Source organism: Podarcis melisellensis (assembly GCF_964234715.1).
Source record: "Podarcis melisellensis genome assembly, chromosome: 4".
NCBI classification, from domain to species: domain Eukaryota; kingdom Metazoa; phylum Chordata; class Lepidosauria; order Squamata; family Lacertidae; genus Podarcis; species Podarcis melisellensis.
Genome location: NC_138531.1, coordinates 55,408,345 through 55,435,236, shown reverse-complemented (window position 1 = coordinate 55,435,236; position 26,892 = coordinate 55,408,345). Strand labels below are relative to the sequence as shown.

Sequence of the window (26,892 nt, the reverse complement as noted above, 5' to 3'; positions counted from 1 at the left end):
AAAAGAACTTAATGTGTAATAATAGCCATGCTAGACTACGTGACCTCCCATTGCATGGCTGACTCTATGACCTCTGCTTAAGGTTTGGAAATCACTGCTTTGTGTTTGGGGAGGCTGAACATTTGTAAAACATCTGGCCAGGTCAGAAAGTTCATTGTGCTACACACAACGAAAGTTACATAAAATGGTATTTACAAAAGTGAATTTGTTTCTAACTAACTAAATGAGCCAGGCAAATGCTTTGCAGTTGGGGTTCTGTTAAATTGTTCTCATGTAAAAATCCTGCTCATTCCATACAACCACCTTGTGTTTGTTGTACTCATGCCTTTTACAGGCAATTTCAGCATAGGAAGGTATGTAAACAGAATGGAGGAACACTGGAAACTGACTTACACAGAGATAGACCACTGGGTCCCTCTGTGTATTGTCTACTTTAACTGGCAGCAGTTCGCCAGGAATTCAGATAGGAGCTTTTCCCAGCCCTACCTGCAGACACCAAGGAGGAAGCCTGGAACCTCTGAGTACAAGGCAGATTCTCTATCATTGCACTAAATTGGGAAAAGGAGGACAGTGCTACATCAGGAATGGGGAACCTACAACCTTCAGGAGGCTATTGGGCTCCAACTTACATCAGGCCTGGACAGCATGACAGAGATAGTGAGATAACATTTGGAGGATCATAGGTTCTTTATACTTTCATATCAAAATCAGCAAAAACAACAACAGCAAAATACGTTTTCGCCAAAAAATGAACTAAACATTATAAGCATGCTGCTTTGTTAGCAAGCAGAATCATGATTCCAGGTGGAAAAGAACTTTGGGGGTAAATCACACTTGCTTTGACATACATCTGAACATGACTAGCTCGACAAAGATGTACCGTATTTTGAACTTCACCATTGTCACTAAGTAGCGGCACATTTATTAAGAGAGCCCAGACCCACCCTCAAAGGGGTCAGGTTTTGCAACCCACAAAGAAATAGATAACACAGAAGTTAGACATCAGTACCATAAATAATAAGCCAGTAGTTATGGAAGAGAGAGAGGGGGGTGGGAATTATATGATCTCATATAAGGCCACAATGGAGAGAGAAAATCGTTCAGAATTAAGAAGGAAGCTGACCATTGGTCTATCTGCCTCACTATTATTTACCCTGGCTGGCAACAATAGGGCTAGAACAGGCACCTGCTCTTAAGGAAACAGCTCTGACTTGCCACTAAGCCAGGAAGCCAGAATGTTTGCATTTTTAACATACAAAATCCAGTTAAGCTATAAATATTATTTATATTGAAACAGAAGATGGGCTTTTAGATAAAACTGCTCGATTATTTTAAAAAAGGGGGGGGGGGTCTGCAGAGAAGAGACACCTGGACAAATATACAGGAAGCATTACCAGGTTTTCCAAGATTCCTAATGCCCATCATCCCAGGACTCAGATCTTTAGGGTAATTGTATTACCCAAGCCATTAGGTGCATCTCTAAGTCCACTGATGTGTCTATGTTATCTGTCAGCTTATGTGCATCTGAAATAATAACACATTATCTTCTTGTTTACTCAGTTAACATTTGTGCATTTAGAAAAACTGGAGAGGACTACTCCAAATATAGCATCTTTGCGTGCTTCCTTTCAAAAGCAGCTTATTCAGATATACTCTCAAATGCATAATGGCACAGGACACAATCCATTAGAGGTAAATCTATTGGTCCTTAAATGGTGCGGCAGTGAGCATTCATACGGGAGAATACTAACCTAAACTTACATGGTGGCACTTCTTCTTTTGAAGTAAACCAAATTTGTGCATCCTTCTTCTATGAGATTTCTCAGCTACTGCAACAGCTACTTCCCGTACATACATAAACCAGTACAGTTCCAACCCAGTAATGCCCTGTGGGGGTTTTTGTTGGGGAGGGGGTTCACACTGGCTGGTAGCTTTCACCGATGTTTTTCATGCTTTCAGCAGGTACAGTGGGATCTCTGTGGTGGCAAAGACCCTCTACTGGCGAAGTCAACTCCAAATCCCCTCCACTAAGGCAGATTGGGGGTTTCAATTGCTCTGTTAAGTGCTTCATCTGGAGATAAATTCCTTTGGCAGCTATCTCTAAGTATTCACTCTCCAGCAGATAATAATCAGAGCTTGGATTAAGAGTCGCAGGCAACCACATCTAGTTTACAGTAAACTGGCTCAACCTGCTGGTGCTAGTAATTAGTTTTCCAAAGCCTATTAAACGTATTAAATGATGCACAGGGCAAATGCTCTCCTCATTCTTGAGGGGAAATAAGAAGGAATCTCAAGTATCAGCAATGTAATGACAATGGACCCTATCCAGCTTGGCCCTATCCAGTTTTGTTTTTGGGAGGAGTTTTTTTGCTTCAGAGAAGTCTTCCCTCACAATCACCTCAGGAATGATTAGCCTGTGAGTAAACTGGAGACTGTGGGGATGTGGGGCTGCACACACTGGAGGAAAAGTCCGAGCAGGCCAGATGCAACTTATGGGCCTCATTTGCTAGCCTGCAATAAAACCATTCCCACTTCTCATACCACACAAACCTCTAAGCAACCAATATATGCAAGATCAATGCTGATCTTTTTAGGCTTCCAAATGGCACAGGAAGCCAGAAAGCAGCAACGAGAGGTGAGCAGAGCTGGCCATGCTTGCCCCCACTCTTGCTGACGGATCCAGTAACTTGCATTTCTCTGTTTTCCTGGCACTGAATTTGAAAGCCAAAGAAAAAGGGAGGGGAATAAATACAGCAGCAGTAAGCTACATAAAATGAATTATATGGTCTATTAAATTACCAAGAGGGGTCTATAAATGGATTAGGCCAGTTTTGAAAATCATCAGGGGTTGCTATGTCAGGTGACTTAATTCACTCATCAGAGCTTCAACTTTTCTCCTGAGATTGGGGTGGGAAGGAGTTCCTGTTCGTCTCTACAAACACACCATGAGGAATTTATGACTGAGGAATTTATAATTCCAGAAATGAAACCTTCCCCAATCATTCTGATAACTCTTTCCAGAACTTTCCCCAGTCTGCAAATATAATTTTCTAGTGGGAGTGTAAAGCAAACGATAGCAAGATTGAAGGACATGAGGTAAACATTATCTTAAGTATCAAGCCACCAGAGCTAAACACTGTTAAATATAACATCAAACATCTAACACCAGACAGGACATAAAACTCAGATCTCTTAAAATATCTTGCTGTAACTGAGGACTGCAGTGCAAATATAAAGTCCACACTTGAGTAAAAGTCTATTTTTCAACCTCTGAGATGATGAAGCATAGACACAAATCAAGGTAACGTTCTTATAAACATTCCACGAGAGCATTCCTTTTAGCATCTTTAAGAAATAAACTACCATCACAACATCCCTTGTGCTACGTCACACTGAAAGAGCCATATAATATAGCCAAGCAACTCGTCTCTAACAGCATGTTCAGAAGAATATAGCACAGCACAGGGAATCAAAGCCCTTTATCATTCGTCAATTCAAGCCCAATTTCTGTTTCTTAGAAGCAAACCCCGAAACAATTTCTCCAAATGTGCAGATCAAACACAAACAAAATGTCAAATTTAAGAGCTTGACCACATTTGTCTGGCTAATGACAATTCGCTGTACTGAAGCTAAAATCCAAACCTAATGAATTGTAGTTTAAGATTCCATTATGAACAGAGGTTAGAATCTGTGTTTGTTTGTTTTTTTTAAAAAAAAACCCTGTCAGCTTAACAAAAAATAAATCCTAAAGCAGTATGTTCCTTCAAAGTTCTTTTTTCTAAGTTAGCTATCAGGGTGAGAAAGGTTTTTGCAGCTTAGTACAGTGGTACCTCTAGATGCAAACGGGATCCATTCCAGAGCCCCATTCGCATCTAGAAGCAAACGTAACCCGTACCCACGCGTCTGCAGGTCACGTTTCGGCGTTTCTGTGCATGCGCATGATGTCATTTTGAGCGTCTGGGCATGCGCAAGCGGCGAAACCTGGAAGTAACACGCTACATTACTTCCGGGTTGTCGCGGAGCGCAACTCGAACACGCTCATCCTGAAACACATTCAACCCAAGGTATGACTGTAATTGGAATATATTTTAAACCAGACAGCAAAAAGTGATAGGTTTTCTGTAAACCGCTTTGAGGGGTTTTTTTTGCAATCAAGTAGTGTATAAATTTTATGAAATAAATAGAAATAAATAAGATGCAACGACTCTCTAAGAAACAGCTATTGAGCTGGAAGTAGTAGGGTTGTAAATAAAGGTAAAGGGACCTCTGACCATTAGGTCCAGTTGTGGCCGACTCTGGGGTTGTGGCACTCATCTTGCTTTACTGGCCGAGGGAGCTGGCGTTCAGCTTCCGGGTCATGTGGCCAGCATGACTAAGCCGCTTCTGGCGAACCAGAGCAGCACACGGAAACGCCCTTTACCTTCCCGCCAGAGTGATACCTATTTATCTACTTGCACTTTCGAACTGCTAGGTTGGCAGGAGCAGGGACCGAGCAACAGGAGCTCACCCCGTCATGGGGATTCAAACCACCGACCTTCTGATCGGCAAGTCCTAGGCTCTGTGGTTTAACCCACAGTGCAACCCTTAGTAGGGTTGTATCTAGAATCAATTACCCCTTCTCCAAACATCTGATGACTTGGCATGAAGCAACAATGTAGAACTAAGTCACTTCAAGCATTACATCAGCAACATGAATACAGTTCAAAATTCACTTAAAGACAAGAATTCTATGCGTTGCCAATTCCACTGAACAATCTACTTACTTCCAAGTAAACATGCTGTGGACTGAGCTGCATGTTTGTCATTAAAAGATCACAATCTTTCAGTCAAAGACTTTCAGCAAAGGATTCCTCTGCTGAAGTTTCTCATGCAAACTTTTTCTTCAAAAGAACATCTTGGCTTAATAAACTGCCTAATGATGGCAGGAGTAGCGGCCTTACCTGCCATCTGCATAATCTGCATCGGCTCCTCCCCACCAAACATCAGAGTCATCTTCTTCAGCGTCAGCTGAATCTATGTTGTCACTTTCGTCTGCTACCGGGCAGCAAACAAACTCCACACCCCGGAACTTGTCAATCCCACACGGTAACAGCATACCGTAGTCATGCAGATTCATGCCCTTTTCGCTACAGGACTAAAAACAAAATGGGGGGAGGGAGAGATAGAATATATGGTTACATGAGAAAGAAGCTATTTAAAATATTTATTAGAGAATGGCTAACAAATTGATTCAGCGTGTACACTTAGCATTAATTCAACTCTTAGCACCAATTCAAACCTTAGAGCAATAATCACACAGAAGCCCAGGAATTTGCTCTACATTGTGGTGGCTCCATGCAATGGTGAAGAGTAACTCTTACTTCACTGACATTCAGTGAGAACCACAAGGCGTAAATGAATACTAATATATAAAGGTTTTATCAAGACGACATTCCCATGTTAAAGAATTACAGATAAACCACACAGAATATAACATAATTTGCATTTGTATCTTCTAAGCAGGTAGATGGTGCATTGCAGATATAATCTTGAAGTCAAGAGCACTTGGAAGTCAACCTGACACAGCACTCTCCAAAATATACGGATGTGCCTTCAGATATTCACAGATAAAGAAAGCACCCACTTGTGAAAGGAATTAAAAATGGGACAAGTGGCCTTAAGATGTTTAAAAGTTCCCCTTCCATGATTTAAACCTGCAATATTTCTCACTGACAGAATTAGATAAGAACTACAAACAGCAAATATACACAAATCAGGTGGGGTAGGAGTGGAATTCAAATTTGGACCATCACTGAAAATCCCCGTTGTATTCTCACTTGTGGAATCAAGGACGGTGGGTTTGTTTGTTTGTTAAAAAAAAGATGTTTGGTCCATTAAAATGGACTTTTTAGTTTAAGACAGTAGACTACACAGTCCACTTTTCCAGATGTTGAAAACAAGCAACAACAAGCATAGAAGAACAGCAGTTTTATTTACTTATTCTTAAGTTCTCCATGCTTTTAACATAAAAAAAGGAATCCATGGTGCCTGCTCAGACATCAGATTACACAATTACCTATTGTTTTTATTATTATTCTGCCACCTCATTTTCCACCTGAATTAATTTGTTTGAAGATAACCACTTTGAGGTCCTTGATGGCCAGGTAGGTTAAAACGTGTTCCTCCATAAGTTGATTGTATTCCGATTCTTTTCGCGCCTGATGTTTTTCTTAAACAGAATGTTTTTTCTTGAACAGAAACTGCTCTGGCTTATGCAGACTATAGCTGGACAACACTGATAAGATGCAAGAACCTTGAATATTGTAAATGGCATTGTTAGAATGATGTAGCCAATGCTAATCAAAGGGCATAACTGATATTTTGGTTTCTCGAGGATCTTGTCCCTTCTGCAATTTATTTGCAGTAGTTTCAAGAGCTCTCAGTAGGCTGCCTGTTATATCCTTCAAGGTGCCATTACTCTCAAGAATGGACTGTAGGTCATCAGTAATAATTTACTGCTGCAGCACCTTTAGAGTGAACCTAAACACAGGAGCCACAGAAATTCATTATGTTTTGTTGTTTGTCTTGTATAAGTTGTTCCCAGAGTATTTTGCTGGCCTTTGCAATTTGTTTGGCAACTGTTCTGAGCTGGTAGCACTGAACTGTGATTTTATTTTCCGTAAGATTTTCCAAGTGTTTGTCAAAGCCACTAAAATCTGACATGGAATATAACTGAAAAATTAAAATATTTGGCTCCCAATTAAGGCTTCAGGCAATAAAGATGAACACTCAGCTGTGCCCACAGGCTTACAAAACAATAGATAGGAATATAACCACACATTCCCCTTTTCCCCATAATATCTTATTGCACTTATTTTTATTCATAAGAGAAACATCAAATAAGCTTCAAGGTACTGATTATAAACATACCTCCTTAGCTACTGTGTGCCAGTGCAGGTGAGTTTCACAAATATCCATCCTTTCCTGGTGAAGGAACTTGCACTTATCTGGCACCAGAAGAGCATCACTCACGAATTCTCCAACTGAAAGAAAAATTACGTGACATCTTCATTTTATTATCACCTTGAATGGATGCTTTTCAGAGCAACAGCTTACAAGCAGACATCTTACAAACTGGTACTGGGAAGAAAATGTTCCCTGTGGGCCAACTCACACCTTAATTAACAGCCAGATTTAAAAAATAAAAAATAAATCCTTACTGAATTAAGTAGATTTCAATTTGTGATATTATTGCATAGTGCCTGTGCTTTAAATACACACATCTAATGGCATGGTATCTCTTTTGCTTCTGCAGTGCCACTACTTACAAGCCTCACTTATGAAACATCCCCAACTCGCTTATCTTTGTGCCCAAAGGGTAAGAAATTTGACTGTTCTAAAATGAAAACTGGTACTTTCAGGTTATCACATTTGGTTCTTTTGACCTTGTGTGACCAGAACACAGTGGAATACACAGCCCTAATGGATGGTGGATCCAATATCCCTACTTTAAGATTAGTTGGCTGAAGCCATCCCTTTCACTATACATTAAAAATGATGAAAATACGATCTGATTAATACAGGAATCAAAACGATGGGAAAACTCATATTGTCTAATGCCAAGTCAGATAAGATTTCTCACCCGCCCACCATCAAAAGGACCCAGAACAAGTTAGAATAATAAAATGCACAATTATAAAAATAAATCCATTATAAAAACATGTAAAACCATTTCAAATGGAACCAAGCAATAAAAAATTAGCAAAATGGGTAAATTATAAAAACCCAGGATACGGGTTTGCCTATAACTGGTTTTATGCAAGGGTAGTCAATTCTAAGCATCTTAATTTAATACTTTTCTTGTCATGAAAAAGGCTTGCAGGCGCACTTTCAAACAAACACTGAGATGGACCAAAACAAATTGCTTCTACAACTGATGGGATAAGTTTTGCTCATGAAAGGGGAGGGGTTATTCTGTGAGCAGAACTCTCTTTCCATCACCAGGAACACTGGAACACACAACACAGACCCTAACAGGAGACTGATATGATTTAGCTCTCATCAGTATGTTTCTTGATGAACCATTTATAATACAATAATTAATAATAATTTATTATTTATACCCTGCCCATCTGGCTGAGTTTCCCCAGCCACTCTGGGCAGCCTCCAACCGAATATTAAAAATAATACAGCAGCAAACATTAAAAACTGCCCTAAACAGGGCCGTCTTCTGTTGTCTTTTAAAAGTAAAATAGTTGCTTATTGCCTTGACATCTGCTGGGAGGGCATTCCACAGGGCAGGCGTCACTACCGAGAAGGCCCTCTGCCTGGTTCCCTGTAATCTCACTTCTCGCAGCGAGGGAACCGCCAGAAGGCCCTTGGAACTGGACCTCAGTGTCTGGGCTGGACGATGGGGGTGGAGACACATTTACTGTCTATGCACAACAAGAAACACTTCAGTGCAAAAGTATGGCTCCCAGCTCCAGAGTGTGGTAAGACTGAAGCCCTCTCTTGAGCACTGCATTTTTAAATGGCCAAAAGAGATCCACATACTTAACTATAACAATGCCAATATATCACCTGGGAAGAAATGTTTAGTTTGCTTTGCAGTTGTAGAGATTATTCATTGATAAGCAGTATGATTTATTACCTGACAACTGCTGTCATTCTCTGGCAAGTTTGGCATTTGTGAGCCATCTTAATTATCCAAGCGATAAATAGTGAAGAAACAGGCTTATAGAAAGTTTACATGAAGAAAATACACTATCTACACGAGCATTTGAGGTTAGGCAGTAAGAACATGACATAACTGTAATCCACACCTCCTTATGCAGCGTTACGTACACCTATTATTCATATTGTGTGGGATGCCACATTCTGATTTCAACTATATTCATTTCCACCTAGTCACATTGGCCTCATTTGGATGCAATATTAACCTACCATTTAGAATTATGTGAACTCAGTTTTTCCTCCTCTCTGGCATGGTCACAAGATAAAATAAAAATAAAAAATCTTCCATTATTATCTGTCCTTCGACTTTTGTACACTCCAGAGAAAGAGACTAAAAGCATCCACTTCCTGTTTAAATTAACCATTATTTGTTCTTATGAAATTTGTTTTAAACCTTTTGGGTGTGGTCCTGACTTGTTCCAATTCTTGGCATTGCATTTTTATATTCTTAGTCTCAATTCCAATTGCTTAAATATCTGCATCACCACTAACTTCTCCTTTAACTCGTCTGGAGCATAAAATACAGCAAGTTAGCATCTGATCTCCCAAACTCCTGATTTTGCATGCAGATGTGACACATGGGTGGCAGACTAAAATAGTTTCATTTTTCATTTGTGTCTAGCCAGCCTTGTGAAATTTTTACATGCAGCTTTCTATTCTGCCTGAATAAAAGTTGTGTTTAACCCAAAAGTCTTTGTATTCTTGCAGCCGTACCACAGCATCAACTGATTATGCAGGGCATTTTGATTATTTTACGATCATCGGTGTGCTTCTATGTACTTCAGGTTGTGTTTGGATTGGAGTCCTAGTTATTGACAGCTGAATAAGATCAAAATTCATTTATTTTGAAGTGTTGACTTGTAATGATAGGGAATTACATCAGAATCAACTTATTGATTTAGGTATAAAATAAGTGGTCTTGTGAAACCATTAACAAAAACGTTCTCTCTGCTAAGAGGCATTCCCATTTTCTATAAGTAGTCCTATAACTGTTAGCAATCAATGACTTCGTCAGGCCACTGTTTCTCAACAAAGGCCTGATTAAGACATAAGGCTTAACTACGGTTTAACATTACAAGAAGCAGCCTTGGGTTTATCAGCTCCTGCTTCTCTCATCTCTATCAGCTTGGCTGTGAGGAGTTCAGAAGCATTTCTCCCTAAAGCCACTAGCATATTATGCTTTTCAGGGCTGACTATGCAATCTGTAACATGACAAGCTTCTCTTGTGGGCACATGCTGACAGAAATATATTTTACAATACTTTTCTGCCATTAGACAACAAATAAGCTAAAAGCAAATATATAATGTTTCAAGTAAACTAAAACAGCTTCAGAGGTTTTGTTACATTTTCCAAACACTCAAGCGCAATTATTTTGTGCCTTGGGAACTGTAGTACTTTTATGTTCATACCAATCCCACTTTGAGGTTACTGATGATCTGTATATTTGAAGGAGCATCTTCACCCTCATCTTTCCAGCCCGGACACTGAAATACAGCACCAAGAGGCTTTTGACAGCTCCCTCACTGTGAGAAGTGAAGCTACAGGGAACCAGGTAGACGGTCTTCTCGGTAGTCGCGCCAGATGTCAAAAAGATAAGTAACTATACAACCTTTAGAAGACATCGGAAGGCAGCCCTGTACAGTGAAGTTTTTAATGTTTAATGTTTTATTACGTTTTTGTATATGCTGGAAGCTGCCCAGAGTGGCTGGAACAACCCAATCGGATGGGCGAGGTACAAATAATAAAATTATTGTTGTTTCTGTTATTGCATGGACAACTGTGGTCAAGCTATCCAGGAATGGCTATCACTGTCCTTATCACCCCTGGCTGGTAAAAGGCACTCTGGGCCACCAAGAATACTTGTTCTTCCAATGACAAGAGCTGGACCCAGAAGCACCCTTAGCTATGCGGAGAGAGTCTGACTCGCTGCCGCTCAGGCAAGCAGCTTACCAGCTACCTGGATACAACCACTCACCCACACAGCCTTTGTCTTGCCAAGATTGAGGCTCAGTTTTTCAGCCCTCATTGAGGACCTGCAATTCACTATTAAATTTCATACTGCTCTACAAAAGTTTACAGGAAAGCGCAATCTATAATAATTTTAATAAATAAAAATAAATGCATTGCCCAATTTATTAAACCAAATTCACTTCTTAATTATAAACCAGCACCTTAGGGTCATTCACACTGCCAAATTTAGGCAACTTGTGGCTCCCTATGGATTCTGGAGCTGGCTTTTGTTCTCTCTGTAAGAGAATATTAAGGTTACCATAGTAAGCTACTTAAAACAATGGGATTGATATTAATTCTACATAGTTTATGAACTCTATGGAAAGAACTGGGAAGCTGGCCAGAGAGTTAAGGTATACAGTCATACCTTGGGTTAAATATGCTTCAGGTTGAGCATTTTCAGGTTACGCTCCGCAGCAACCCAGAAGTAACGGAAGGTGTTACTTCCGGGTTTCGCCACTCACGCATGCGCAGATGCTCAAAATGACATCACGCGCATGTGCGGAAGCAGCAAATCGCAACCCACACAGACGCAGGTTGTGTTCGCTTCAGGATACGAACGGGGCTCCAGAACGGATCCCGTTCACATCCAGAGGTACCACTGTAACTCTGTGCTCTCCAGTTCACCACAGCTTGAACGAAAGAGTGGCCATTTTGAAGAGCGTTTGCTGGTTTTTATTGCATTTTTAAAAATAGGCTGGGACTCTTTCTGCTCTTTGGCCTGAAGCATGTAACTGAAAAGGAAGGATAAAGCAGCACTCCTTTTCTGAAGCAGAAGGAATCCCTCCACCTCCAAACATTTGGGTTTTTTGTGGGAAGGATGTAATACTATTGGCATGGACTCGCCTGCAAGACTTTCTTTCAAAGGATACATATGGTTGGAAGTATGCTTTTGACTCAGTGTTTATTTTAGAAGACGCTCAGAGACAATATTAATGATATTAAAGGACGTGTAGCCAGTCAACTGTAGATAATGTTGTCAGGCCCCATATACACCACTGGATCCATTTTAATGCATAATTCAACAATATACATTTCTCTCAAATTAGCTAAATTGACAAAAACATGAAACGTAATTAAGATACACAGGAAAATATTATAAGCAGCCACATGGATCACTTAGCAATTTAAAACAGAAACAACTGAATGCTGTTTGCATATTGCTATATATAGTAATTAAAGCAGAAATCTAAATGTATCCTAATCATTAAATAGACTCTTAGCACTGTTTAAAATGGCTGTGTTTTCTAGGTTGATCTTGCTTATTTAGACTAATCTAAACATTGAAGTTTTAAATATAGAAGAATTCAGCAAATGTTGCTGCTTTTCTGTCTGGTTACATCTTATTTATTTATATTTAACAAAATGTATAGACCACATATTCAGCATGGAATAATAATTTCTAAGCAGCTTACATTAAATGGTATAAAATATTTATAAGGAAACACCAGTAAAATAAATAGACTTTATGGGGGGAAAGCTAACATAATAAAATTATCAAAATATATAAAACAAGCAGCATTTAAAAACCAGTATACACAATAGAAATTACATGCCTAGGTAGGCTTGCATAAACAGAAACCTTTTTAGCAGGCATCAAAAACAGAGCGGAGGTGGCTGCCGAATATTAATGAAAACACATTATTTTTCCAGACACACTAAGTGTTATTCAAATCTTACTCATCATGCATATAAATATGGGGGATGCATTTGCTTAGGAAAAGCTTCTTTAACATGCTTCGTTACATTTGCAGATGCCCATCTAAAATTCCCCTGAAGTACTGTATCATTTTCTTGTTGCTTATTCTGGTTTTGAATAAAACCCTTTTCCCAGTATTTTATTCCTTCACGGCTGGCGTTTCAAGTCTAGGTGTTCACGTGCCCTGCAACTTTGGATTAATGGGTGCAGCAAGAGAACCATATCACCATGGCTACTGATAGTAAATCAATATGTAACAAACATCCTAAACATTTATTTTCTGGAGCACCAAAATTCATAAATGGATATTATTGAATCTCTCAGAAAGTGTGCAAGCATTAAGTGTTTCTTCTATCAAGCAGCACAAGGGTCCTCTAAGCTTATGAAGACACTTCAATCATTCCCCAAAAGTTGTTTTGGTTGGCTCAGGAGTCAAGTACCAACACAGTTGGAATCCTACCAGGCCAATGGGTAGAACAGCATCCCTAAAAAAACTAGGCACAGCCAGTAAAGAAACATCTTTGTCAGGTCACCTTACTGTTTCTTTTTCATCAGAAGAACTGAAAGCATGCTATGACTCAAGCACAGTCACACTATTTTAACCTGCACTTCCAAAACCATAAGCTGTTGGCCCTTTGTTAACATTACATGATGGGAGGAGGCTTTTAAAAATAGGTTATGGTATAGCTGAAAAACCTCTGTGATAGAGGAACTGAGTTACTCAGCACCTGTCGTTCCAAAGCAAGGTGACTGAAAACTTGTCCAATAAAAAAATGTTTCTCAAAGGAAACACAAGTGCATAAACTGATTTTAATATCGTATTTTTTATATTGCTTTTATATTGCTATATTGTGGCTTGTTTATGGACAACAAACAGGGTGGGAGGGGAGACAACAAATGAACATTGGTTTGAAACAACCTGCAGTTTCTTTGCTCATCTGGAAGGCAAATCCTGCTTGTCCAACAAGCCATGGTTAAAACAAATGGTTTGTGTTATATCCAAATGAGGCCTATGCCAACTACACCCACAATGCTACTGAGCAATGCAAAAATGAACAGAAAGGTGTGTGGGGCTGGATAAGAGATTGGTCTGTTGTATATGCACCTGAAAGCCTGTTGGTCACCACAGAACCATGTTTAAATAACAAAAGAAGTTTAAGGTGTTTTGTAGCACTTTGAATGACTAATTATTATGTCAGGCTTTGGTGAAGTACAGTTTACTCGATTGGATCCTCAGTTTGTAAGTGTTTCTACATAGGTGTAGAAGGAATAAAAAGTTGCTGACTGTGGAAATGGTGAAGACGTGCAAAATTGTTTGTAACAATTCAATTAGAGCTTAAAGTGCATGCAGAGTCAGTACAGCAACCGTTCACAGCAGTGGTAGCTGAAGACAAATGTGTTAAGATTATAGTGCTAAGCAAATAACACCTGTAGCAGACCAGAAAGCCACTGTACTTGCCTATCTTAGTTGACACATCTGCATCTGGCTCACATACTGTAGCAAAACTGTTATAATGGGAACACAGAACAACACATACAACATTTGCCTTGAGTAAGATGATTCTCTAAGGACACGGACAGAAACAATCCGAGATGCATATTGATGAAACTTAAGTATATAACAAAGCCTGAAAGTTCCTTCTACAAATGTCAATTCAACTAATTGCTCCGTCCAAACCACCAGTAGAAAAACAAAGGATCACATTACCTTTAAGAACTATCCTAATCAGATTAATCCCATAAACAAAGAGTAGTATTTTAGAGCATCTTTTCCTTTAGTATTCCCAAAAGGTACTGTGTTAAAATGGAAGTCAGTGAGCTATGAAATTAGCACCTTGCTTGTGTTTTTGTTGCCTTTTATTCTGCTGCCTTAAAAAGGAAGCTTAATTCTTATACCCAGACATCAATATTAAGTCAGCCTGAAATATACATGCATATTCCCAAAATGCATGCATATTATGCATAGAACATATCGTGCAATCTCAGGCAGAGCAGAAATTAACAGCTAAAGAACATGACTTATTTTTGAGGAATATATAATCACCTAGCTGTAGACCAGTGGTTCTCAAACTATTTTCTCTGGGCCACACCGATTTTTTAATTGATAAGAAATACTTTGGAAATCACAACTAGGATTGTCTTCAGTATCACTTGATGCTCTTGCTCTCATTCTGAAAAGATCCTTATCCATATTTTGCAAAGAAAAAAAATGATACTATATTATGCTATATACTACACTGAAATGTTTAAATGTTTCTTTGATTGTTCTAGAATCTTCCCACCACATTTGCCATCCTCTCCTGCCACATCAGTGTGGTGTGCCGCACCCTTTGAGAACCACTGCTGTAATCATTGTGATCCATGCCCCTGATAACACAGGATTTCTCTCTTTTATACTGCTTCATTCTAAAATAGAAGCTTGAAGAGGTACCTGCAACATGATACTGTTTAGTGGTATTTTTTATTAAAAAAAACCAATAGAAACAGGTCGAAAATTACACAGCCCAGCTCCAGTTGATGAGAATCTTCACTTTACTAATCATCCAGACCATGTCACTAATCACATCTGCTCAACAACTGAAGAAGCAACCCTAGCATTTAGCAGCTGCTGCGGAATTGAACAGTTCATACTACATTCCCAAGGGGAGGGCTGGCGGAAACTGCATTCCCACTGAGCCTAGGGAACCTTGAACAGGAAGATCAAGAAAGAGATAGGAACAAACAGCTGCTCAGCTCGCACTTAACATTCTTTGAAGCACTTGGAAATTCCTTCACCTAGTGCTTGGTGTTCCATAGTTTTGCATTGTTCTAAGCCCGTCTCTCACTATGCTGGGGCTGATGGAAGTTGCAGTTCAAAACATCTGGGAGGCATAGAGGCTGGTGAAGGCTTTAAGAACTGTATTTTGTACACACATCGAGGCCTTTCCTGGAACCTGTTACACAAGAAGTTCTACCCTTCTGTAAATGTAAACCTTCCCAAACACAGTATTTGCTCAAAGTCAAACTAACAAGGACCGCAATCTTCCACATGAACCTGTCTGACTGCTTAGATTCTACTGGTGCCAATGGAAAGTTTTTTAAAAAAGTATTGTAGTTGCAAATTGAGGGGGGATCACAAGTGAGAAGGGGTGAAACTCCCCTCTCTACAAACTGGGATCTGATGACAATCACTCCTCTCCTGCACACACATGAAATTAAAAGAAAACATGAGATGTAGCTACATGCTATGAATTAAGAGTAACATGTAGTTTGTCTGCTCGCTGGACTTTGCACAGGTTGCCCCTTCTATCTGCTTTCGACTAACTTGCTTAAGCCAATTTGCTTGATTGATTTTTGGCTTAGCGTTGTGTCCAACTGCAACCACCAGGTATACTATATTGTTATCCTGTTGACTCACAACACAATGACCAACACACAAATACTGCTTTACATTTTGAGTTTGAATTTTTTGTGAGGAAGGAACTCTCTTGACATCAGTATTTTTTTGCAAAGGTAGTTGCTTACTCATAAAAAGGTTGATTTTGCAATTAATGTATATTTTGCAGTTAATGCAGAAACAAAACTGAACATTGAGATTTTGCAGCTCTGATATCACTTGCATAAATGATTTGTACATGATTAATTGCATGTTATTTTGAAATAATTATCTTGTTCTCTACTTTTCTCTTGAAGCTCCAACTATGCTACCAATATTGACATGGACTGGAAATTTAACAAACCATCTACTCCATTTTCTCCAGTCCGATGTTACACCATTTCCTTTTTCCACACTAAACCAGTGATGGGCTACGTGGCCCTTCAGCTGTAGCTGAAATCTAGCAATCTAGATCTTGCATTTTTTTCCAGGTCTATCTTATTAACATAATTATTATATTATCCCAGTAAGAAATGCTAATACTGCACGAGCCTAAAAAGAAATATTATTGGTCATACAGCTCAGTTTCATGCAAACAACTGCGCAATTTAACAAATAGTTCCCTCACACGCTCTAAATTCCTGTTCCATCTCTCGTTTTCTGACTTGACTCTATAACCCAGATACAATGACTAACACTCCAACCAGCCTTGACACTAGGTATATACCTTTCTGTAGAAGCACACCTGTCACCACTGCAAAAACATACCCTAGAACCTGTGCTGAGAATGTTACATGTGGATTAATGAAAAAAGAAGTGTTATTGTATGCTTGACCTTCAAACGTCAACATATCCATCTTGTAAAAATATTGCACATTTTCACGTCAACCAAGTGCTGTAACCTTCCCTGGGGAGATTTCTGAGCTAAGCGATCATATCAGCTGAAAGCTGGCAGGTGCCATCATTGTGCTGCTTTATGGAAATCTACTAAGAATTGCCAGATTCCAAAATGTGTCATTTCACATAATGCAGTCCTGCACAAAACCATTCCATTAGTTCTCCGCTCTTTTTTCTCTCTCCAAGTGTTTCAACAACAAGAGCTGCTAAGCATAAAACATTAGCTTTTTCTATTGCTACTCTAGCAAGGCACAAAGAGCCATCTGAGAAATCTTTTGTCATAATGAAAATGGAACGGACGGTTTCAAATATTTGATCGTAATCCTAACTTGTGACGAGGAAGAGCTAAATTCCTGCAAATCGACATTAATGAACTGGTGCTTGCAGGCTGAATGTGTCGACTTTTGAAGGTCAAGAACACAAACAGCCAGGCTTTCTATAAAACTGAAAAAGGGAAAGCAAGTAATACAGAAAAAATGGTGTCCAAAATTTCACATTGTGTCTAAATGCATAGTTTGCACTTGCATTTTTAAAACAGGACCCACTAACTTTGGTGGGGGGGGGGCGTGGTATGGGGTTAATGCCTTTGACACTATGATCCTGATTTTAAAAAATTGCCTCCTCCAATTGGCTGGGAAGGAGGTGTTAACTGGGGCCAACAACAGCTTCTCTTTTAGCACAAGGATATGATGGGATAATTTTCATTAGGTTGGAAAGTTCAGCCTTTTCTCCAGCCCTAGGACAGTCCCAATTATCACCACCTTGCTCCACATGGCTGCTGTTGTTCTTCTTAAGGTGCAACTATAAGCCATGCATTTAATGTAATGGGAGGGACTCAACATCACGCTAAGTTAAAGCCCCTTCGCAGTGTGCCGGTTGCACAAGAGACACAGCTGTCAACTTACAGATTTGAAAACAGCCTCAAAAATAAGGGATCAGCAGCCAAAATAAGGGATTTTGGCTTAGCTTATACAGAAATCCGGCACTCATGGAGCCATGCTGCTTTTGCTGCGACTGACTGTGTTTTGAGGGGGTTGGACTAGATGATCCTAAGGGTCTACAACTCCGACCAAAAAAGAGTGGCAGACAAAACTGATGAATGACGTTGAGATGGCAAAGCTTACAGGCAGAATTAGAAACCAGGAAGAGGACCTCTTTAATAAAGAATGGGGAAAGTTTATAATTTATTTGAAAAGCTATTGTAAAGAGTTACATACATTGGTAGGCTTGACAGAAAACTTGAAGTAAAAATTTGAACTATGGATGGACAAATGATTTATAAAAATAGAGTTATGAAAGGGATGCAGAGGGTGAAATCACTACATTAAGATGCTGCACTGGTTGGAGGGTATGCTAAGCAGCACATCAGGGCTGCCGGTGTCCTGGTGCGAGGAGTTCCATCGGCCCTTCCCCGCCCGAGAGAGAGGGAGGCAGGGAGAGAGACTCTCGCCCACACCGTTCATGAGCTGCGGCAGCCGCTGAAGCACCGCCCTTCTGCGTCCCTCTTCATCCCCTCCTCTTCCTCCTCCCTCAGGCCGCCTCCCCAGCAGCCGCTGCCGCCACCGGCTTCCCCTGGCAGCGCGGCGGAAGTCTCGCAAGAGAGGGGCTGCCTGCCCGCCTGCCACCACCCATCTCCTCACGACGCGCCCCTGAGGGGGAAAAAGGAGAGACGGAGATGCGGCAGAGGACCCCGAGCCACTGCCCCCCCCCGAGCCGGGCGAGCATGAAACCCAGGAAATTTAAGGGACATCATCAATCCGGGACAGCAGCGGGAAACGGCGCTGGGATAAGGGAGTTTCCCGCCAAATAAGGGACAGTTGACAGCTATGACAAGAGAAGGAACAGGAAGCCAGCGTGGTTTCCGTGACTGGTTGCACAACAGGTATGTTGTAGCCATGATACAACCTGTTGCACAGCCAGCTTCTGCTAGTACAACTGTTGCACTAGATTTCAGCCTGCAGACCCATTACTCTTACTCTAGTGCAACAGCTCTTGCATTAGCAGTCACAGAACCAAGAATCTGGGCCGAAGTAGTTTCATCTTAAGTTCCATTGAACCTAAGTGTACAGTTCAGAAGCACTTTTCTATTAAAGCCCCACTGATATGAATGAGACAAAAAGAACACCTATTATAGGTGCTGCATTTGGAAACATGACAAGAAGGCTGCCAATCTAGCTTTCTTCCTTTCTATCTGCAGCAAGAGTTTTGACAAAGCCATCTGCTGGTGTGCATGTTACATCGTACCAGACAGTGAAAGGACCATACCAGATGCAGTTTGTCTGAAGGGACCATCTGGTTAGAGAATCTGAAAAACTTCAAAGGCCAGACACTTATAGACCTCCATCTTGTCAATAGATGAGGAAAAGTGATTATGAACCTTCTGGGTCATTCCTGTAGGCCTCCTGCCATGGTTTGGCTAATGCTGCCCACCACTCTGGCATGCCCCCACTGCCATCATCTCATTGCACCAGCGCTGTGTCCACCACCAATACTAGGTTATCGCATAACTTAAATGCAGTTCTGTTGACCATGCTGAGACTTAATGCATTCTTTATTTAAAAGCAAAATGGAGCTCTGTAAGGCTTGTCTCTCTCAATCACACAGCTAAGTGGAGACAGAACCAATTTATGAGAGTACGATAAGCTAAATCCACAGTGACATTAAAATTCTGAGACACAATTAGTTAATCTTGTCTCATCGATCAGGCAGTAGATAGGAAAACTACTATCCGGATGTATGGCTCTTCAGAGGGAAAGCTCATTTGAAAGGAGAGAGGCGACTCCAACTAAGGAGAAAAGCCAATAATTGCATCAAGAAACAAGCTAGCAATAGCCACATCTGAGTTGCATGGACAACCCTTAAATGGAATATCCTCAATGTGGATTTTTTTGTTTGTTTACACCTGTGCTTTTTTATGCCCAGAGCACATATTAAAGTTGCTGCCCATTTTTCGTTTTGGATCCCAGGTAAATTTACTTGGAAGGCTGGCGGTTCCATGTCAATCAATGGGATCTTTACATGTAAATATTACAAGGTCCTTCAGCAAAGCTACAGAAATGCTTCCATATTTGGCATTACACTTCATTTGACCCAATTAGGAAATTAACATTTCAAAACATTACAACACAGGCATGTTAATACTTAGTAGGTGATTTGAATATGTGTATGCAAGTGATTTCCTAAGCTACTCATTAATGACCATCCTCACACTGATACGACATGTGAGGACTAGCCTTACCCATAAAGGTAAAGGGACCCCTGACCATTAGGTCCAGTCGTGGCCGACTCTGGGGTTGCGGCGCTCATCTCGCTTTACTGGCCGAGGGAGCCAGCGTCCAGCTTCCGGGTCATGTGGCCAGCATGACTAAGCTGCTTCTGGCGAACCAGAGCAGCTCACAGAAACGTCATTTACCTTCCCGCCAGAGTGGTACCTATTTATCTACTTGCACTTTGACGTGCTTTCGGACTGCTAGGTTGGCAGGAGCAGGGACTGAGCAACGGGAGCTCACCCCGTCACGGGGATTCGAACCGCCGACCTTCTGATCGGCAAGTCCTAGGCTCTGTGGTTTAACCCACAGCACCACCCACGTCCCTAGCCTTACCCATACCCCTGTGTAATAAAGGAGATGGCAGCAAAAACCATTCTGAAGCTTGGATATTGAATGAAAAGATTAATGGGGTAACCTTTAGAGAGTATCTAGCGTAGAGCTAGTTCTGTCTTTGAATCAGATGAAAGTGAAATACATTCATCATGTGAAACGACCTGACATTTTACAGTACTAGCAATTTTGACAACATTGCCGCTTGTATGAATGGCATATTTTAAAACCATAACTGATTTTATCTATAAATAAGGGAAGAAAGAGAAATAATCTCTCACCTTTTAGCTGCAGCTAAAGCTAAATATTGGAAACAAAAAACAAGATACCACAAGTACCTATTTCTTACTAAACGATTGGGATCCTGCTAGTGAAGTTTCTAAATTCATTATTCAATTTAGAGATGTATCTACAAGAGATTTAGGCTCCAAGCTTACACCCATGTACCTGGGAGTAAATCAACATGGTCTGACTGTGATGTCAGGTTCATGAGGAAGATACTATTCTTTGAAAGAAAATATTAAAGATTACAAGTGAGATCAAAGGTTATGCTAGTTGATGCAATGGGATTTTCCTTTCTGCCTGTAATTCCACCTTCCCTCCAAATCTACTTGAGGGCTCCCCAACTTTCCATTGCAGAGGGTCTGGGGGAGAGAAGGGAGGGAAAGTCCCATTGCTGAAGTGTCTGTCGCACAAACAGAATACAATTACTGCATGTCACCCATTCTATTATATCAGGAAAGTCTAGTTTGACAAGACTATTGTAACACCGTGTCAAATTCAACTTAACACTTGCACTACCACCCAGCACAATGGGACTTCCCCACCCCCCACTACCACCCTTCCAAATTGACTTGGGGGGGGAGAGAGGTTCAGGAGAACCCCCAGAACAATGTGCAGGGGCAAGAGGGAGGAGGTTGAAGTGACAGAACTGACAGAACAATTGTAATAACATGACATGGAATTCTACCCACTGCTTCCAGGTGTAAAGCAACACAAAACTGCCATTTCTCTTCACTGATATAAATCAGGATCTCTTATAAATGCATAATAGTCACAGAATTAGTGTATAGTTTTCACAGATTACAGGTTTCGATTTTTAATTTTTTAAAGAATTTCTACTTTCCATGCTCTAGCCCCATTAACTCGAAGCAAAACCTGTAATCTAATAAACTCAATCGATATTGCTGGATCTTTTGCTACGTGCAAGATGCCTGTCATACTGTATAAGCCATTTCACTAAGGAAAAGAGCTAAGGAATCAGTCAAGTGTTGAAGGGCTTCTCTGCAACAAATCCCCAAAGGGCAATGCTGAAGGCCAGCACAAAAATGGATCATGGATATTCTCTGGCATGAGAGCAGACATACGTCTGCTAGTCAAATAGTAATTCTCACCCCTGTGAAAAAGCCAAGCATCTAACTGCATAAACGGACTGAATGAACTTCAGCAGCTCTTGAACTAAAATGTAAATGTAGCTGAAGAACTAATTTTGATGGTGGGTAATGTGCCTAAGAACCCTCGCAAGCATGCCCACAAACTAAACTTTCATTAAATTGCTCCATAAAGTCAAGCAAGCACTGTGCTTTCAACAATATCATTACATTCCTAAAGTTCATCTTCTTCTATAAAAGTTATCCACCATCTCACCATTCTGTACTGCTGCGCTACAGTCACAGCATGACCTAGCAGCCTATGACCTATAGACATTCCATGGAAGCATCAAGTGGGGGGACCAAAGAGACTTCCTAGCTGTGCGCCACAACCTGAATTTCAGGGACTTGCTGTTGAGTCAAGAACCTGGACACAACCAGAAGCTGATCATTTAACCACACTAGAAAAGGAACCTCTATAGCGATGGAAGAGCGGAAAGGTATCTTCCTTTCAATCTTAAGGCAAGCAGTTGGGAGGTAAATGATGCAATTGATGATTGATGAGCAAGACAAAAGAATGAAGCGAGCGGGGCATAACCATTCTATAAGTAGAGAGTAGCCCCATTTGCACACATATGATTTTTATTCCTGATAACTTACTACTCTCAAAATCATCTAACCCACAAGACAACTGACTCCTCCAGGCATCAACTTATATCCACTACTTTCCATCTCACATTTTCTAGAAGCTGAAAAACAAAGCAACGTGAGAGACGAAATAATGTGAACTAAGACCATGGCAAGCAAAAGTCTTACAATTTATTGCACATAAAACTGCAGCAATTAATCTCACAACAAGCCTACTTGTCAAATTAGGCTGAAAAGATTGCAACTTGTTCAAGGCAATTCATTGCACTCCATAGATGAATGGGGCTTGGAATCTGGTTTCCCCATGTCCAAGCCCTGGGACATTGTCTAATGCAGGGGTAGGCAACCTAAGACCCATGGGCCGGATGCGGCCCAATCGCCTTCTCAATCTGGCCTGCGGACGGTCCAGAAATCAGTTTTTACATGAGTAGAATGTGTCCTTTTATTTAAAATGCATCTCTGGGTTATTTGTGGGACAGAGGAATTCATTCATTTTTTTTTCAAAATATAGTCCGGTCCACCACGTGGTCTGAAGAATGGTAGACCAGCCCACAGCTGAAAAAGGTTGCTGACCCCTGATCTAATGCATCATGGCTATGAAAGTACTTCTTAGAACTCCATACAGAGAAATGTGCATCCCTCTTAATGGGAGAGAAACAAGATCTTAAGTGCTATTTTCAAACTGTTTCCTTAAAACAGTTTCTAAACAAAACAAAACTAATCTTGACAAAGTATTTTCAAAATCTACATAACCATTAACAGTTCCTGAGTTTCTTTTCACTCACCTTTAGCCCTAAACACATTCTCTTTGAAGCAAATGCCAAGGGAGATCACTAGGGCTAACTTCCAAGTAAATTGTTCAATGACTGAGGAGGTCAATGAATTTCCCATTTGTCACCTTGCTACACCTTTCCCAAGTCAGAGCCTGAAGCGTTTGTTACATTAGAATCAATGTGGGACTGTTTCTCAGTTTCCTCGGTATAAACCTTAGGAATGGTGTGATGCCATGCTCATGGGCTTCCAGTTTATTAGGGAGAAGGTAAGCAGAGCCACTGCAGAAATCTGATGGAGATCCATCTGCACCACAGCATAAGCAACACGTGTGCTCGTTTCAACAGACAGCTCTGAAGGTAAATCTGAAAGGAAGCTGGAAATGCCACACTGCATTGTGAGTTGTCACTCACAATATATTAAGTTACATAGTACCGACACAATCAGAAGATAAGAGGACAGGAGCCCTAAGCTACATGAAGATGCTGGAGGTGTAAACTCCATCGTTTCAAGATGACCAGGACACTGAGAAAGGCTGCTTCTCAGTGCATTTGCTCATTCTGGGGAGGTAACCTTTTCACTGGACCCACATGGAGCCCAGTTCCACGAACTTCCCCATAGAATTTCAGAAAACAAACTGTAACTCCTGCCCTTTCTTCGAACAAAGAAAAAAGCAAAAGGAAAAAAGCAAACCTAGCGTAGAGATTCACCCTAGAAAGAGATACTATATTTCCATACAATTTTCTTTGCTGCGTTAGTCACACAGTTGTTCTTCCTGTGTCAAGGAGTGTTACGATTTCTCACAGCATACAAACCACAATATTGACTGGCTGGGGAAATAAAATCCTTCCCAAAACTCACATATCCATTCCTATAGATTGTGTTGGTGGAATGCATCCATTTGGGTGCTGCAGGACCATATTGACCAATGTCTGTGACATCACTGCCAGTAAGAAACAGTTCCCCACGATTTTGTTTTGTTATTTCTGATAATACTGTGTAAGTTTTATGTTCCCCACTACGGAAAGGGCATATCCATGTGGATTCTACATACATAGAAAAAACGCTGTGAAAATGCTTTTTTTAAAAAAAAAAAGTTTTGAAAAATACATTGAATTTGGCATAGCTTACAGTTGCCATCTAGTGTGACATTTGTACAACACATTCAAAATGTTTTATTTGCAGCTGTATAGCTGAGTCCCCAGTCTGAACACACACTAATCACAATCATATACTCAGATAAACACATGCCAGAAAGGTTAGCCCTTCTTGCAATATTCTTCTACCATCTCTTCAATTTTAATTGCCACTTTGTAACACAGGTACAAAACTATTATTGCCACACACATATCACACCATGACATTCCACTTTGGTTTAGTCAGTTGCACCAATCATGTTACAGTGCAAGGAAAGGTGATCAAATTCAGTCACCAATTTTGGTGATAGGGAGACAGTGGAAGTTTTGTGCTTGTGATTTTTTTTAGAGTCAAGAATAGTAGTTATCTCTTACAGTTTATTTATATGCACGATTTATTTTAAGCTGCTTTGAGGGGGAAATGGCAGAATGCTCTAAACAAATAAATCCTCAGCCTAATGCATTCTGTGGAGGTAGGATATAGAGCTAAAATGACCTGAAAGACTATTGAGAGTTAAGTCTGAAATGCGACTGAGGAATGCCTTTACAAAAACAGGAATGCCACAAGACAATTGGTCCATATGCAAAGGGATTTTTAGAAAAGGCAGACATCAGGAACACTTGAGAACTAACACGGTTAGGGTTTTCTTTTATAATCACAGCTAGGTTATAACCTCTGTAGACTAAAAATAAAAGGAAAGCTGGAATTAAGGCAAATATACAAACCTCAAAATGCATATATGACATACACGCAATCCAGCCAGAATTTAACACCTTTAAGGCCCACTGATATCTATGTAAAAAGTTAAGCAAAAGTTTAAATGGTTCCTACCTGAAACTGAAACTAACTAGAAATGCTTGATTTTGCCCCAATCCTTCTCCAGATTAACTGCACAGGGTGGTAGTGAGAACATTGTGCCTCAGAGATTTTCTTGCTGGTTTGTTTAGGAGTAAATACCACTAGTCTAAACACTATGCAATTTAATTATTGCTTTTCCAAAATGCAACACTTAAAAGAAAAAAAAATCCCTGGTGTTATTACATAAGCTATAGCTTGCTCAGTGGAAAAGCGGGGCAGGGGAGTGTTTGTGGAGAAGGATATATGCAGTTAAAGCTCAGAAAAAAATCACGAAGTATTTGACAATACTCACCTAAGCACCTATATGGAACTACAATGTGAGGGTGACTTCTGCATTGTTTCCATCCCCGCTTGCACCAGTTCTGGATTGTTACAGGTTGATTGGCTTCAACAACATTGGTAATTTGCAGTTCAGGGTAAACCTATTAATCAAAATGCAAAGAGCACAGTTAATTGAAATAAGAGACACATTATTATTATTATTATTATTATTTACAGGGATGCATATTTATTTAGAATAGAATGCTGAAAAACATTTCCTAACTTAGTTCCTAAGTGCAAACACTGCCTAAAATTTTGGAACCTCTTTTTCTTGATTATTTTCAAGGGAAGATTAGATAAAAATTCATTCAGGAGGCACTGAATGCAGGAAATGAATGAATAAATGCATATTTGGAGCTGGAGGTGGCATAGTTTTGTTTTGTTAACATATTTTTATTAAAAATTAATTGGTTTACAAAAGCATATGTGCAACGTCTCTTTTTACAAGTTACATTTTCTACAGATCAATTTCATTTGTTGAGACATTAGTGCTACATTAAGAAGAAAAGGGGGAAAGAGGTGGAGGGGGGCATTATTACTGGGGTTTGTGCAAACTTATTAACATTCTAGTACACGCCAGCCTACCCACAGTGCATTTTACAAGCAGGGAGTTGTGGAGTTATGTTTGCAGGGGCGATTTTCCTGTACTTGTTTCTAAACACAGGGGCAGTCATTTTATTGAATTTACATACAATTTACATGCAACAAAGAAAATAATCATATACCGCCTCAATTAAATGTTAATTTATGGCTAAATAAATTTTGTCCCCAGATTTAGATACCTAATTCCTTGTACCATCTTCTTGTAATAACCATGTCCATACATTAATGATGATTTCTTGTAGTTTTCTGTAAGAATGATCCATTATGTTTACAGCTTGTGCGTTCACAAAAGTCCAATAAATATATTTCCAAAACCACAAAGGCAGTCAGTGGTGTTTCACATATCCAAGGAAAGCAATGTTATTCACAGCAGAATCAATTCATCTTCCCCCCACAATCAAAATTATTAACCAGCGTAATACATCTCTTCCTTTCTTCACCCCATGTTTTGGCTTAATAACTACAAAAATAAGAAACTCTCCAATGGGACTAGCAAACAAGAAGGCAGAAGCCATGTGGATGCAGTAGGGTCACATAGGAGGAACCAACATGAGCCTCAGAAGTCAGGCTGGGAGCCCAACCTTCATATGCATATCCAAGATATTTATTCTGTGAACTGCCCTGAGACCTCTGGGTATAGGGCGGTATATAAATTCAATAAACAACAACAATAACAGCGGACCACCATATCAAATCCCAAAGAACTGGGCTGTTGGAGTTGCTTATCAAGTGGTTGGTTACAAACACATCACAATTAATCACCACTCAATAAAAAGTAGTATGCCCTCACCTACTGTGGTATAGGCACTGGATCGAAAGTGCACTTTGATGATAGAGATTACATACTGTCCATCTGTTTCAGTGACCAAGGAATGGTTTTGAAGGACTAGCAATCTATACAAAATACTTCA

The 26,892-nt window shown here is 40.2% G+C and overlaps 1 protein-coding gene across 4 annotated transcripts in view; it reads right to left on the bottom strand.

Annotated features, from left to right (window-relative positions):
• APP (amyloid beta precursor protein) overlaps window positions 1–26,892 on the bottom strand; it is a 145,782-nt gene that overhangs the window by 55,559 nt on the left and 63,331 nt on the right. For all 4 annotated transcript variants that reach the window (XM_081908000.1, XM_081908002.1, XM_081907999.1 and 1 more), the window contains exons 3-5: window positions 25,350–25,479; window positions 6,910–7,022; window positions 4,941–5,134 (exon numbers count right to left, since the gene is read on the bottom strand). In XM_081908000.1, the coding sequence (XP_081764126.1) occupies window positions 4,941–5,134; window positions 6,910–7,022; window positions 25,350–25,479 (437 nt within the window). The remainder of the gene's footprint in view (window positions 1–4,940; window positions 5,135–6,909; window positions 7,023–25,349; window positions 25,480–26,892) is intronic.